General features: G+C 37.8%; 1 protein-coding gene across 1 annotated transcript in view; it reads left to right on the top strand.

Annotated features, from left to right (window-relative positions):
• Positions 1–15,326, top strand: part of LOC127949210 (protein sidekick-1) — a 199,493-nt gene that overhangs the window by 1,472 nt on the left and 182,695 nt on the right. Inside the window, exon 2 of the mRNA XM_052546238.1 lies at positions 1–328. This exon is cut by the window's left edge and continues 541 nt beyond it. Coding sequence (XP_052402198.1) covers positions 1–328 — 328 coding nt within the window. The remainder of the gene's footprint in view (positions 329–15,326) is intronic.

The following is a 15,326-nucleotide window of genomic DNA, read 5'->3' as shown; positions in this document are numbered from 1 at the left end:
GCCTTGAGACATGAAAGTAAAGCGACCGGGAAAGTCGCGGACTCGGAGCTGAACTCTCTCGCGTGTGGGATGAATGAGGATCGCCTCGTAAATGCGGCGGAGCGGAGCGCGCACTTCAGGCTTTTCTCACAAACCTCCACATCTGCCGAGGTTATAGATTCCAGCTTTACCGGGGGTGAGAGCCCACTTACCAAGGACAAAGTTAAAGGGATTATTCACCGCCAAGGAAATACACAGAAGGTGATGGCTGGGAAAGCGAAGTGCGGGATGTGGGGTTGGATTTTTGCCTTTGTGTTCCTCTGGAATACCCACATGTTGCGCGCTCAAGGTAAGTTTCGAGTTGTTTATCATAAAACGAGTTTGTGTGACTTTTAATTTAGCCGAGATTTAAAACCTTATTTAGACAAGTAAATATTTTAACAAGTTCCAGGTTTGTTCAAGTGGATTATAATGATGCTATTGCATGCATAAATGCATGTATAAAACTGTCTGAGTTTTAAAGACGAGGTGAACATTTAGTGCTCTTCAGGGTATCAGAAAACCTGAAATAGAAAAGAAGGGACAGAGAGGAAAGGGGGGACAGAGAGATGAACAGACAGAATGAGGGACATGGAGAGAGAGGGGTGGGTGATCGTGCCTGTGTGTGTGTGTCTCAACAAAAGCGGTAAAGGTCATATGCTGTCAACATGCACATTTTCTCAGGTCACACACACGTCATATTGACTGAGCATCAAACTGACAAGCAGAGGGAGCAGGATGCATGAATTTACGAAGTGCGTGCGTGTGAAAGAGAAAGGGTGTGAAGGAAAGGATGCTGGCACACTCTGTGATTCAGAATTATGATTCAGAGCAGAATTCAGTTAAGCCTTGACTGGAATCGGCTTCATCAGGCTGTAGACTGCATACGGTGCCAGCTGGGTCGCTCTTGTACCCAGCAGGCTGTTTTTCAGGGGTGGGGGGTGTTACTGATTGAATTAGGATGTTTTAAAGCAGAGCACAGATTTAGCGTGCAACACGTGGGAGCATTTCAGTCTTTAAAATGGCAGCAAGATTAAAAGATTGAAAAGTATGATTGTATTGCAAGCAACGCCTCACCGTGTAAAACGCATTTGGCATGGAGATGCTGTGGGCTTTTCAGTGTTGGGGCTGTGAAATCCGTCTCTCTTTTGGTGGTTGCATTAATGCAGACACATGAATGCATTTGACTCAAAACAGTTTACAAGAACACCCACTCCTGTGACTCTTCTTTAGCATTGGTGGCTGACACTTTTTCCCTCTCTCACTGTCTCTGCGTGCTTGCAGACTCAGCTTTCTCCCTGTGTTAATGTCAAGGTCTTGCTATGGCTTTGGATGTGGCCCAAACCCCAACCTTAAGAAGGTCAGAAGGTTATTGATCACATCCCGTCAGGCAAATGGCAGAAACGGAGTCGTCCTGCTTTGCGAAGCATCATACTAGTCTGATCACATGCAGTGCAGCCATCCGTTTTCCCTAATCAAGTTTATTCTGTTTAAACCTGAAATCCCTCAATGATTTGTGTCTCATCATTCAAAGCTTCACTTTTGAAGAAATTGAACATTTGTTATTCAAAGTTATATTTAGAAGCAGGCCACTTGCAAGAAAAAGTTCAACGTATGCATAACTTCTGAATCATTCTCAGGTTCTGCTCATGGAAAGAATTCAGAGCCTATTATAGATGAAGGTGGAAACCATTATGATATCTTACCTGAAATAACACAAATTTGAAGTTTAAATAATTAAATAATAATAAAAATTATAAGCATTGCCTTGTTAAGATCGGTTGATCTGAGAATGGAACTGCAATTAAATTTTTTTTTTTTTTCATATTATTAAATGTCACTGAAAATCTGAAGCATTTAATTTGCAAGAAAGTGCTCTTTTGCAGTGAATTATGCCATTATCCCAAGTATTGACTAATAGGAGACATACAGTAGTTCTGGAAGTTCATTGGTCAGAATTTGTGGGAAACCCGTGAGACTCGTTCTCTTTCATGCAATGCAATTAGAGCTGGTTTCTTCCTGTCATGAAGCTGTTAATAATACAAGGTAGGAAATGGTATTTCCTTCCATTTTATTCTCTAAAAAAGACCAATGATAAATTCATAGTGAATGAAAAGTGCTGCTGTACATACAGCATGCATCAACAGGTGGCTTTGTGGGTTTTCCTTTATTCCTAAACATATTTTTTAAAATACTTCAGTCCCAAAAGCAAAAACTTTTGAGAACTGTCACACAACGTCCCAAGTCGTTTGGCTGCGCTCTCTGTATTTATGACTTTTGCCAGGCATGTCAGTCGCTGAGTGCCTTTCTGTGTGTACGCTCTCAATGCACATCAGTGATGAATGTTTGCATTAGAAAGCTCTGACATCTTGATGTGCCACTGAGGTCCCTCAGAGAATCAGATGAAGAAGAGAGGTGCGAGAGAGATGGGATTAGAGAAAATATGTGGGCTGAAACAAGCAGAGAGGGTGCAGATGTTAAAGAGGAGTGGAGCGTGAAAAGGAGGAAGCAGTGCAGAAATAAAAAAGAGGAAGAAATGGAATGGGAGGTAGTTTTGGATGGGTAGATCTCTACAGAGGAGAGCACTGGCATCTCTTTACCATGCTCTTCCTTCACATCCATCACAAGAGACAGTTTTAGGGTCACAGGGATGTCTATCAAATCAAAAAGAAAAGAAAAGCCTGTGCGTTATCTAAAGCAGAGGAAAAGAAGGGGGAAAGTGGAGTGGAGGAGAACATAATGATGGCAGGAGGCAAAACTCAGGAGAGAAAGAGAGTGTAGGCATGATAAAATGAAATCAAGATTGATGTGATTGCTTGTCTATGTGCGCGCGTGTCCGTGTGCGCGGGCCCTGGCAGGGTCGGCACAGCATGAAAATTGCTCCTTGTGTCTGAAGCATCTCTCTGTGCTGCTCTGGTCAGATGGGCTTTTGATCCCGGATGACAAACTCCTGCAGGGGCTGAATAAGAACTGCTCAGAATTACACCCAGTGCCACACTCCAGTACGTACTGCACCCTTCCCACAATCCCCTGCCATGCTCCCACTGGCACACTCAAACACCGTACTCCCTTCCAACTCTTAATGAAACACAGTTGCCATAAATATAAACAAATCCTCTACGCTTGACTGTATGGCCAAGCTGGTTGTTTATCAAGTCGAAGTAAATCAAGACCCATTAGTAGTGTTTATTAAAGAGTACTATTATTATGATTCAAACAAACACATAGCTCATCCTACACAGTTTGTGCTACAGATATGAGTGAAACCTCGACAAGTTGGCGAATAACATCATCAATTAGACACTGTTGGCGCAAAATTCCCAAAGACTCATGCCTTGTCCAAATATCAACACTTGCTGTCTTAGCCTGTTGATAGTGTGTGTGCCCGCGACAGGAAGTAATTGCACAAAACACGAAAGTACAGTGCCCTTAAAGCAATAATATATAATATAATATAAATAAATCCACACTACCTCGAATACCGCTCTGGAGCGCTATTCCAGACTTCGTGTATCCCATCATTCATCATGTTTTGCAATAAATTGAGATTTTTTTCAAGATTTTGGTAGAGGTCACAGAAACCTTTCCAATGAAAGTTAAATATTAATATAGTAATTAGATAATATATAATATAATATAAACATATAATTTGGTAGAAATGTTGCACATTTTATTGGTGCAAAGAGTAGTGGCTATTTATTTTGTACAACATTTGCAACTGCTTTTAATCACTTAATTAGAAGTAATACAAATGAAATTGTCATAGGGACTACTGAACAGACATTGAAAAGTTGATTTTAAAATGCAAAGTATTTATGACGCTAACCCCCAGTTTTGCAGACAAGGATTAAGCCTAGTCCCAGAGTAAAATGTAAATCTTAGCTGTGTCAACTGAAAGAAACTAGCACTGACTGATCTTAAGATATATAAGTGCCTTTGTTTTGGCTCAAGATGCACACCAGTAATGTGTTTTCTAAGGCACGTTACGAAAAATTACTTAAATGTCCTAATTGAACTATGGCCTGATCCTGGCTTAGTCTAAGCCCTGTCTGTGAACACATCAGGTAATTAAAAAATTATATAAACACTTCATCCTCACTTGAACACTTGGGACAAATACAGGAAATACCTCATACGAGTAGTCAAGTGGTCAAGTGCAAAGACCGCAAGTGTGGGAATTTGGACAAGGGGTTTAACCATTTTGTACCTTTAACCATTTCAGCATGTTCTGATTTTGTGCATTTTCTTACATAATGGACAAGTGAATGACTATCCCTCCATGGGAGCCTTTGGGGTTTGCTGAATTGGAAAGGGTATTTGAGAGTATACTAAATGAGTGCAAATGTTTTGGTTCTAATTTACATCTAGCCTGTCTTGGCCCTCTTTCTGCATTGTTCCTCTGCTCATTTACCTTCTTTTACCATGTGTTGCCCAACATTTCTCACACTGTCACCCTTAGACAATTTTGAAGTGGCTTGTTGTGTGACTGTGTGTGTGTTTACGCATGAGTGCAACGTTAGTATTAGGCCCCAAAAGCCATTGTACCTTTATTGTTTGCTTGTATTGTCTGTAGACCCGTTCCTCCCCCAGTCGTGACCCAGACTGTGTCATTAACCAAAGCCTTTGTGTCTGTTTTATTCTAAAGTGGCCAAATGAGTATAGACATCTTAATTTCAGTAGTAAACAAAGTGATTTAATTGGTTTATTGCTAACTACATTTCATTATAGTAATCATCTTGAATGATTGGGAAAAAATAACTTTGATAGTTTGCCGACAGGTGGTCTATTATGAACAACAATATAACTGCTCGTATTCACTGCGAAGAATTAAAGAGCTTTGAGGAAATGCTTGGCAATAAACACTTGGATTTAATTCGCTCTGCCTGTCTGAACACATCTGCCTTCCGCACTTAAGTATTATCAGGCGATCATTACATTCACAAGACATGCTCTGCGTCCTGTCTTTCCACCCCCACTTTCTCTCTACATCCAAAAGTTAGCACATTTATCGGCATGACAGTAATGAATCTTATTTAGAATGAGATCAAAGCCAGACAACATAAGAACATTTTCACACCAAGCAATTTTGATTTGAATTTACATGTGAAACCCTTTCTTTAATTCCCTCATTGTTTCTGTCCTCCTCTCTGAAATCGGTTTTAGCTGTCTCTTCTTTCTTTCTTTATTTCTTTCTTTCTGTTTGTCTTGTTGATGCCTGTAGCACTTAATTTGAGTCAAAGCACTGGCTTTTGGATGGAGGCCTTTCCATCTTCACTAATCAGCTTTGACACCAATAGATTTTTTTTCTTCAGCATTCATAAGTGATATTATTACATCTTTGTTATTGAGTATTACATGTTGAAGTTTTTACTTTGCCTTTGAATTTGAGTGGTACCTCGTAATCTGTGCATAGTACCATTCATTGGCTTCTGGAAGCCTAGAAGGCCATGTTTCATATTATGCAGGACTGTACAAGTGCCATATTAACATCTTTTCAATTTCTGCATGTCATCGAGTGAGTTTATCAGTTATGCAGGATTAGTCCACGAGAACTGCTGTAGTTTATTATCTGAATTGGAATTATTTCAGTGCCACGCACTACTTGAACTGGAAGCTTATTAATTAAAAATTAATTAAAAATAAATTTAGGGCAAACTGACATGTCACTTTACACAGTTAGATAAACGCTGATACGCAAATGAAGTGTTTTATTGTCTCCGTTCTCAGAGTCAAGGTCTCTGATGATTGGGATAGGAGAGGCCTGTAAATATTTGCTCCAAATATGGAGAAATGAAACTGGTATTTGACTATGATGAAATGTGACCTGTGCTCGTTTCTAAAAGATGAGTTTTTCTCTAGCTTTTTAAAACTGAGGACCTAAAATGCTATAACCAGCATCAAAGTTTACTTAATTAATTGAAAGAGATGCGTGATTTCAAAGTTGCTCACAGATTTATGTTTACACGACACGACTGACACAGCCAATAACAAAGTACCCAAAGATAAACACATTCTTTTATGATTAAAAAGAAGGCAGGGTGATTCTGATCAATATTTCAGTGGTTACAATTCTTATTACAGGTGTCAGAGGTTTCAGCCACAGTGTGGACAGTAAACCAAGGTTAAAAAAAACAAAAAAACAAAGTAATTAGGCATGTGGAAGTCAGAGCTATGATCCATAACTTACTTCTTACTGCCTTCATAGGCTACTGCCTTCAGTCAGCATCATATCATGAAACCTCGAAAGTGACTGATTTAAAAAGATGTAAAAGTTTGCACAAATTGACTTGACGTGATTGATCTAACTGATTTCACGAGAGTTTGACATTAGCAAGCTGCTAAGCTAACAGTGTGATTATTTAATGTGCCTAAAAATACATGGTACAGTATGCTCAAATAATGGGCAAAACAATTCATTTAATTTACATAATAGAAAACTAATGTATGTTTCAATAAGTATACTATTTATTTAATAAGTTGGATTAAATTGATCAGTACTAACAGTAAAGATGTATTATTTACAAAAGATTTCCATTTCTGCTATTATAAATATTGGTATTAAAATGCTGTTCAAAATATTAATTAAATATTAACACTATTATATTCTGGGATTGTCTTTTCTATGAAGGTATTTTACTAGCTTTGGAACAGACATCTGTTCATCTGTTACATTTTGCTCTGTCGCTGGTATTGCTGTGCCATGGTGTCAGTTTCTTATAACATCTTCTGGTTATTACTTCAGTAAGGGTTGTATGTGCATACTGTAGCTGTCTTCTCTGTTTGTCCTTGTAGCAGTTGTCAGGGGCAAGGGATTTGTGACCAAGAGATTCCTTGCAGGGTTGGACCGAATGAAATGGACACAAACATTTCCACATACCAAATGCCATGTTCTGCCAGGTTTGACGTTAGTGACGGCAAATGGTAAAGGTCAATGTGTCTCCCGTAACTTACTGTGGTGCACCTTTTTTGAATATAAGAATGCACTTTTTTTTTTTGCCATCACAGTAGATGGCAAGACAAATAACTTAAATTACTGTTCCTTTAAAATACACAATTATTTAGCACTTTTATATCTTATTATGTTAAAGTCTGGAACAAAAAGTGGAACAAGTCTCTGTATGCTTTCATTGTATAGAAAGAAGCAGTGGTAATGTGCTTTGGAAATTTGTGTTATATTTAGGGCAGTGACTTGAGGGTGAATGTAGCTTGATAGAAGTTTCAGTTTTGGATTACCGTATTTTCCGGACTATAAGTCGCACTTTTTTTCATAGTTTGGCTGGTCCTGCGACTTATAGTCAGGTGCAACTTATTTATTAGAAATTAATTTGACATGAACCAAGAGAAATGAACTAAGAGACCTGAACCAAAAGAAAGCATTACCGTCTCCAGCCGCGAGAGGGCGCTCTATGCTGCTCAGTGCTCTTGTAGTCTACACTGAAAACATATAACGCCCTCTCGCGCTTTCTCTTGTTTCTAAATAAATGCGATTTATAGTCCAGTGCGACTTATATATGTTTTTTTCCTCATCATGACGTATGTTTGGACTGATGCGACTTATATTCAGGTGCGACTTATAGTCCGAAAAATACGGTAACTGTTTATTTGTTTGGTTAGAACCATAGTTCTTTGAAAACTCTTCATTTTTTTTCTCTCTTTTTTCTTTTGTTTTAAGATTGGATTAGACAGACTGGCCTACTGAACTAATCACTTGGTTGTCCTAGAACTGAAATCTATTCTCCGTATCACGTGACATTGGGGAGTATTTGTATTCAAGAATGAATTTAGTCATAATTGTAAACATTTATTGGGTACAAACAAACCATAAATATGTTACAAAGCCTATTAATTCTTTATTGCATGATGGTTGTAGAGGGCAAGAGAAGGATATTTAATTGTGTAATGAGTTCATCTCTTTCCAGCAGAAAATGTGTACACTATAGACTTGCTGCATTGTGTCTGTAAAACAATTTATTTTTTAAAGAAATAAATGGTCTAATTTGATTAAAATCAGCTGATGCATATAGAGATGTGGATTTATGTGTGCGTGTTTGGGAGAGAAAACTGTTAGAGTTTAACTTACAGAAAACCATCTGGCGATCAAGAATAGGAAAAAGAGAACATTTGCGCATTTAACTGCCAACTGTTTTTGGAAATATAATATTCTCATGATTGAGTTTTCTCCAAATATCAGTCCAAAGCATAAGAATGAGTGACAAACATATTTTTCAACATGTTTTTTTTTTTTTTTTTTACATTTTAAGTAGCAAGATACAGATTTCATCTCTCCCAAAAACACAAACACACATTAGGCATGCATTAGAGGCCCCGGTGGTTTAGAGAAAGCTTCAAAATAGAGGCTGTTTATCTTAATTTTCCTCCATTGAACATGCGCTATGGCCAACATTGCTAGCATGGGACTAAAAGCATTACAATAAACACCACACCACTTCCACACTCCCCGTCTCTGATTCGGTTGAAATTTATATTTACATTAAGTCATTTAGCGGGCACTTTCACCCAGAGAAATGCACTTACAACTCCAGAACAAACAATAGACAACCACTAGTTTGTCTGACAACAATAACTACCTTCCCCTCAATTATAATCTCCAGTCAGAACTAAGAAAGTCACTTGTGAACATCTGACTGCAGTGTTTTAACATCTCTGCATGGTGGTCCACATATAGTTCTGTTCATTCAATGATGAAATTAACTCAGCCATGTCTTTTACTTACTGCTAGTGTTTAGAAGACAAATATAAGGTATTAAAACAGTGGGTCGCCTCACTGTCTGCTGCCTTCATAGGATAGGTCACTCAAGACTTACACATTTATTTATATAGTTTTATTGTATATAGTTAAATTATATAGTTGATTTTGTAATGTCGTAAAATTTGATGTTGTATTATAAAATAATACAAAAGACTGAGTTTAATAGAGTTCGGCATTGGCATGTTTCCTGGTTGCCAGGTCTTCATGACCAATTCCAAGTAGCTAGCCCAAAAAGCAGTTCAGTGCATTTTCTCAGTTGCACTGTAGGTGGCAATTGAGGTTCTATTGTATAATGTAAAAAGCAGCATTTAAAATGTTTAATTTTAAAGTTTAATTTCATAACCATTGAAACAAACAACAGTCTAGAGGAAGTCAACATCATCATTGAAATATATATTCTAATATTTTCAAAGCAACAAACTGCAATACATTTCAGCGTAGACATGCCAGACTTTAGGGGGTTGCTTGGGTGAAATGAATGCATACAGAGAACATGCATTTATATTATCCAAGCAGCCCCCTAAAACCTGTCCTGTCCTGTCATTTTGTTACTATGAATAATAGGCCTACGTATGAAATAACAGTAGCATGATATCATACAGTGATTTCACTAACATTATTTAAGCTACTGGCTTGTCTGTTTACCTAAATATTGCAATATGTCTTGCCTGTTTTGACTAGCAAGTTTGGCTGTTTTGCTTTGTCAAAATACTTACATTCAGATCAAAATTGTGCAAAATGTCAAATCCTCAAACCGCGTAACAACTAAACAGGAATACTGAGCATTTGGCAAACATGCAGTGTAATAAGTTTAAAATGCATATCAAAAATGGAAATTGGACATAAAAACAAACAAAACAATTTTTTTTTTTTAATATTTACATTATTGAATAAAATGTGTAATTTATGGACACTTTGAATATATTTGGTCACATTTTTGTGGCACATTATTGTGCCTTCAATCGCTGTAGGTAGGCAGCTTGCTAAATGTTGGAACAGATCCACAGTCGTGGTAAATTCCTGTTGAGGATGTTAGATCACGTAGTTACAGCAAACTCTACAATCTGTAAGACAGTCACCTGGGTACAGCAATGAATGAAGCACTTGGGTGTGCTGTGTCAGGTTACATCCGTGTAAATGGCACAAATAAAGAAAGACAGAAAATGAGGGCGAGGAGGAGGGAGAGAGTCGTTCCTCTGTCTTGGTGAGCTCCAATTTATTGGACTGAAATATTGTTTTACATGTTTCAATGGATACACTCATGTACACCTTTATGAAACATCATGGATAGCATGAGGATGGTGAGGATAGCAGCTTACAATCCTGTGCGATACATTTCCATGATTGTTAATATTAAAATGTGAACATTTCCTATCTCCTGAATAGGTTTCTGAAGTAACTTAAAAAAGAGAATCTGGCTAGATTGTGTTTATGAAGCCCTATTGTCTTGCAGGATAGCTAGAATTTGAAAGAAGCGTTTCAAGATGTCCTTTGTAAACCTCACAGATGTTTCCAGTCAACCTGCTGGGTGTGTTTACACAGTAAGATTAAGCATGAAGAAAGGGTTTTGCTAGGCACGACACAAAGTAGAACCAATAAATAACTCTTTCACCTAGTGATACAAATCATAATCATAATAATACTTTGTATTAGATGCATTAATATAGAATTCAGCTGGCATGTTGTCTTAGGTATGCATATGTCTTATTATTTTAAAAGGGATTCAAATATTGCTCATTTAATCAAATCACAAACTGTCACCTTAGCAGCTTTGAGTTTTCACATAAAAGACTGCCAGTGTGTTTTCATTCTGTTTATTTATTCAGTTTTCTTTGAAAGTTTAGTGTGCACAGATTAATTTATTTTCCCTGATTTGTTTACCTTTTCATCCCTTTCAAAAAAAAAAAGTTCATTTGGATCTGTTTGCTTTGCAGTGATCGGCCCGTCATCTAACAACCAAAGATCTAAATGGTTTGTTTGCAGTGGAAACATAGTTTTGAAAATCGAGTCCCTACACAAGTTGCTTCAGAACTTCTGATGTGGTCTATTGTGGCATCTTGATATCATTTGTACATTTTCTGGAGCAAATGGGAGAGTGCAGCATGTTGTACAAATGACCATGCAGCCAAAGATCCGCTGTGGGCAACGTGCTTTGGAGTAAGTCGGTAAGAGAATGACTCCAAAGGCGATCATTCTCAGTTATCTTTCACTTTAATAGCATATTTCTCATAGATGTTCATGGTGGATTTTCTTTGAACACTGTGACAGTTGTCTATGAGAAACCTGGCCCATTTTTCGGCTAATAGAAGTGAGAAGATTCAAGCAATGGGGCCACAAATCAGCAGTTACTTTATGGTGAATATATTCAGCAATGAGTCACACTTTATTCTAAGCACAAGGGCTAAACACAATACCGCTGTAAACAGTATGTCACTGGAATGGAAATGTAATATTATTTACTGTATTGCATAGACTTAAATCTAACAAACCTCCAACCACATTAAAGGATTAGAGAAAAAATCCCCGCTACAGGAGTTTGTTTTGATGAATAAACTTTGAAAAGTAAACTTTGACTTCACTTGGCCTCATGAAACACAAGCAGAGCGTAAATAGTTGCGCTGAATTAAATATGACAGTTTACAGATGAATATTTCATGAATGAGGGCCATTGTGTGTCATTTTTTTTTTTGAGCAGTAAACTTCTTTTTCATAACTCAGTTTAATGTGTAACTCTAAGCCGCTTCGTAGGTAGATTTTTGTGTCTACTTTCAACATTGCTCTGTTTGGCCGACTTGTCAATGTTTGGTAGCATGACGATTATTTGTTCAAATCTTAGGATAAAAGGGATTGTTTAAGAATGCTGATTTAAGTTATTAAAGTATTTGATGTGCGAAAGTGTTTGTTTTAAATGGAATACATGAAAGTATTAGATTTGAGAAAAGATTTTCAGTTTGGTCTGTTTATCAAACAAAGCTATTATTTGACTCCGGAAGTCTTAGAAATGTATGGACCAATTTTATGAAAAACTGAGCAGCTCAGACATTGTAGACACTGATTCTAAACGGTAGCACATTGTGTAGGTTCAATACAGGCTTGCTTTTATAGTAAACTATATGAGAAGGGATAAAGTTGAGGGCTCTGTGTTTGTGTGTTTCTGTCTGCTGGTGACTGATACTGGCATAATGGATGAAGCGTAGACCTTAATATGCACAATCAATGCTTAATTGGTATCCGCTGAAAACAAATTATTCCTCCGAAAATTAGTTTTCTGGGTCGGGTCGTTATAAAGTAATTAATTCAGCTGTTTAATCGCTTTGTATTGCTGTGAGTTTAGTTTTTAAATATTTTTAGAACATTTAAAGCAATTTGTTCAAGTTCTCAAACATTGATTGAGAGTGATAGAAAGTTGTTTTGGAGGGTTTTGTTATTTTTGTTTTTGCTATTTTTGGTTTGGATTTCCATTGTCACTAGTTGGTTTAAAGCAGAAAATCGATCTTAAAAAATTAACCGACTGACCTTCAGATAAACACTTTCTTTTGCTATGTGCTATGTTTATTGTAACAGTCTCTGTACAATAAATTGACTAAATTCAACTTGTTTGAAATGTCCTTCAATAAAGACAGGTCCGTTTTGAATAGCAAAATGTTGCTTGAATGAAAAGCGGTGGGTTGTTATGAAAGTTACAAATACCACATGCTGAGGCTCAAACTGTAGTCAAAACTAGTAATAATTCATTATTTTGGGGGTTTTGGCAGTGTGACAGTGTTAGAGAGATGATAGTACTATTTGGAAGTTGCTTTGGATAAAAGATACTTCTAATGAATAAATGTAGACAAATTAAATCCCACTTGTGAATGAATGTGTTAGTACTAAACGCTAGGCAATGACTCTTACCTCTGCTATTTCCCAAAATACTTGTATTTTACAATATTTTCATGTTAGCATGGTATAGTATATACACTACTGAAAAGACTAACATAGCTGGTGACTAGCTAATGATGTGTTTCAATGCTACAGCAACTGGATTTTAAAGGGTTAGTTGACCCCGAAAATGTTTTTCTGAATTTATTCACCCTCATGTCATTGCAAACCTTTAAGGTGTTAACCTGTTTATCTTGGATTAAGCCTCTCAATTCATGTACTCTCTAAAAAATAAAGGTTTCATATGGGGGGTTTCACAGTGATGTCAGAAGCACCATTCTGGGTTCCAAAAAGAATGGAAGGACATTTTAGCCATATAAAGAACAATAAGGTTCCATGGATTTTAAATATTCTTCATGGAACCATCGATGCCAATGAAGAAACTTTATTTTTAAGAGTGTAGTTTACATCCACTGTATTGTTTTGTACTTTTAATGCATGAAAGTTTAGGTTGCATGGACTTTCAGTTGGTGGACAAAAAAGAAAGGATGCTCATTTTTGGTAACCTGGTAATAGCAAACTCTGCTACTTCGCTTTCCTTCATAGACAGAGCCTGGAAGGAAATAATTGACAAGTGTTTACTTTCTCGTGGGGGGGGGGGGGGGGGGGGCGCTTGTCTGAAGTTTAAAATCATTGGTGTACCCATAAGCCATTCACATAACGTTTGGTCATGACGTGTGTTAGGGCCATTTCATAGTCAACGCGAGAAACGCGAGCAAGCAACGCGAGCAAGCAACGCGAGCGGCACGCTCCCTTTCATAGTCTAAACAGTGAACGCAAGCATCACGGGTGATGCGTGTATGCAATACACCGCTCACGCAACAGGGGGTAGTAGAGTTGGGTGATATTAGTAGAGTCGCGTCGCGTGATATTCAGATCACAATGGCAACTGAAGAGGAGTGTATTCTGTTGCTGATGAACTATCATATAAATATGGATGAATACGTATAAGTTCGCATAATTTTTCCCCTTCGCCCGCCATTGTATTCAAACCTTCTTCTTCTGTAAACACATTATACTTGAATTAATGTACAATACTTGCAATGTCGCCCCCACCGACAACGCATAGTACTGCGTCAATAGGCACGTCGCGTATCAAAAACTAGGACGACACATTTGGCTACGCACCGACGCATAATGGCGGCCGAAGCGTAACGATGCATAGTCTCGGGGAGGCATATGCGTACAGATGCGTTGACTATGAAATGGCCCTTATGCTCCGGCTCAGACACCTCAAACTTCCACTGTAAACAGAGGTATGCTGCGAAAACAAAACCATCCAGCAAGTTTTGCTGCCTCTTTAACCTGATCCTGTATGCGAGCAACCAAGGGGGACACAATTATCGCCTTGCCAGACTTTTGCCTCCCCAGTTTCTCGCTGATGATCGGTAACAGTTGATAAATTAAACTTTTCCCTAAACCTGTCGGAAGTAGGGCCACAACATCACCTCCATTAAAAATGTGAAACAAACACTCTTCTTGTTCGGGCTTCAGTTGGTAAATGCCGGGAATATTCTCCACAACAGAGCGAATAGCATCCCGTGTCTCCATGTCCACTGTCGTTTTTGATTTCCCTAAACTACAATCTTGAATTCAGCGCTTACGCTTAGTTTAGCGTCTACGTCACGGCTCTTGGTCCTCCCTCTGTTCGTTGATTTGCCAGCTGGTTTGGAGCCGGAGGAAAACTGGGAGATGGTTTGCTATCTCAGGCTGAGTACAGAAGCAAACTGAAATTGAGCGGAAGTACGAAGTCTGACATAGTCATGCTACATTTTTGGGTGAACTAGCCTAAAACTTTAACTAACTTAACCAAATCAATTCCCATGGTTAGCTAGCCTTCCTTGAAATGTGCTTTTTGCTTGATAACAGCAATGATCAGCACCAAAGCAGCTGTAACCACCTTAAACCAGCCAGGTCCAACTTGGAAATTCTTGCTGGTCTAAGCATTTTTTTGAATTATTTATTTTATTTTATTTTTATTAGTAAGGTAGACAAGAAGAAAGCTCTTTAAATATGTTTCATGTGTATTTTGTTAGCTCTTTCAAGAAATGATAGCTTGTAACAGCCTATAAAATGGCTCGTATGACAGCAAGCCTTCCTCATCAATGAGCGCCCATATGATACATGGACAACTCTGGCGGGGAAAATGCATATAGCCTGGAATTCAATCAACAACATGTTTAAATGTGTCATACAAAGAATTATGTAATGCACTTACGCTGTGAGAAATGCTATAAACATCTAGCTATAAACTTGTCATTTTATTGAACAGGTTACATTTAAATTGAACAATTTGTGCCTGTGCTCATAAATAAATTGGTCACGTATTCAGTGTGCTGTTTTCTCTAGATTGCACTCCAGATATCACCTTGTTTCTTAGTTGCTTCATGGCTTAATTGTTCAGAGAACCGTTAGAAATAGGTCACCTTGATTGTAACTGACCTCTTAAAATGAAAGAAAACACACACAAACTTATTGCTCTCATTATTGTTTTCAGACATATACTTTCAAAAGCCTACTTGAAAGTGCCTTTGAAATCAGTTGTTTAATTTATTGATTTAGTAATTGATTTATTGCATAGTTTATTGCTTTAATACTGCTGAGTCAGTAATTGAAT

This window comes from Carassius gibelio, chromosome B1 (genome assembly GCF_023724105.1).
Source record: "Carassius gibelio isolate Cgi1373 ecotype wild population from Czech Republic chromosome B1, carGib1.2-hapl.c, whole genome shotgun sequence".
NCBI lineage: Eukaryota > Metazoa > Chordata > Actinopteri > Cypriniformes > Cyprinidae > Carassius > Carassius gibelio.
This window is presented reverse-complemented; position numbering and strand designations above follow the sequence as displayed.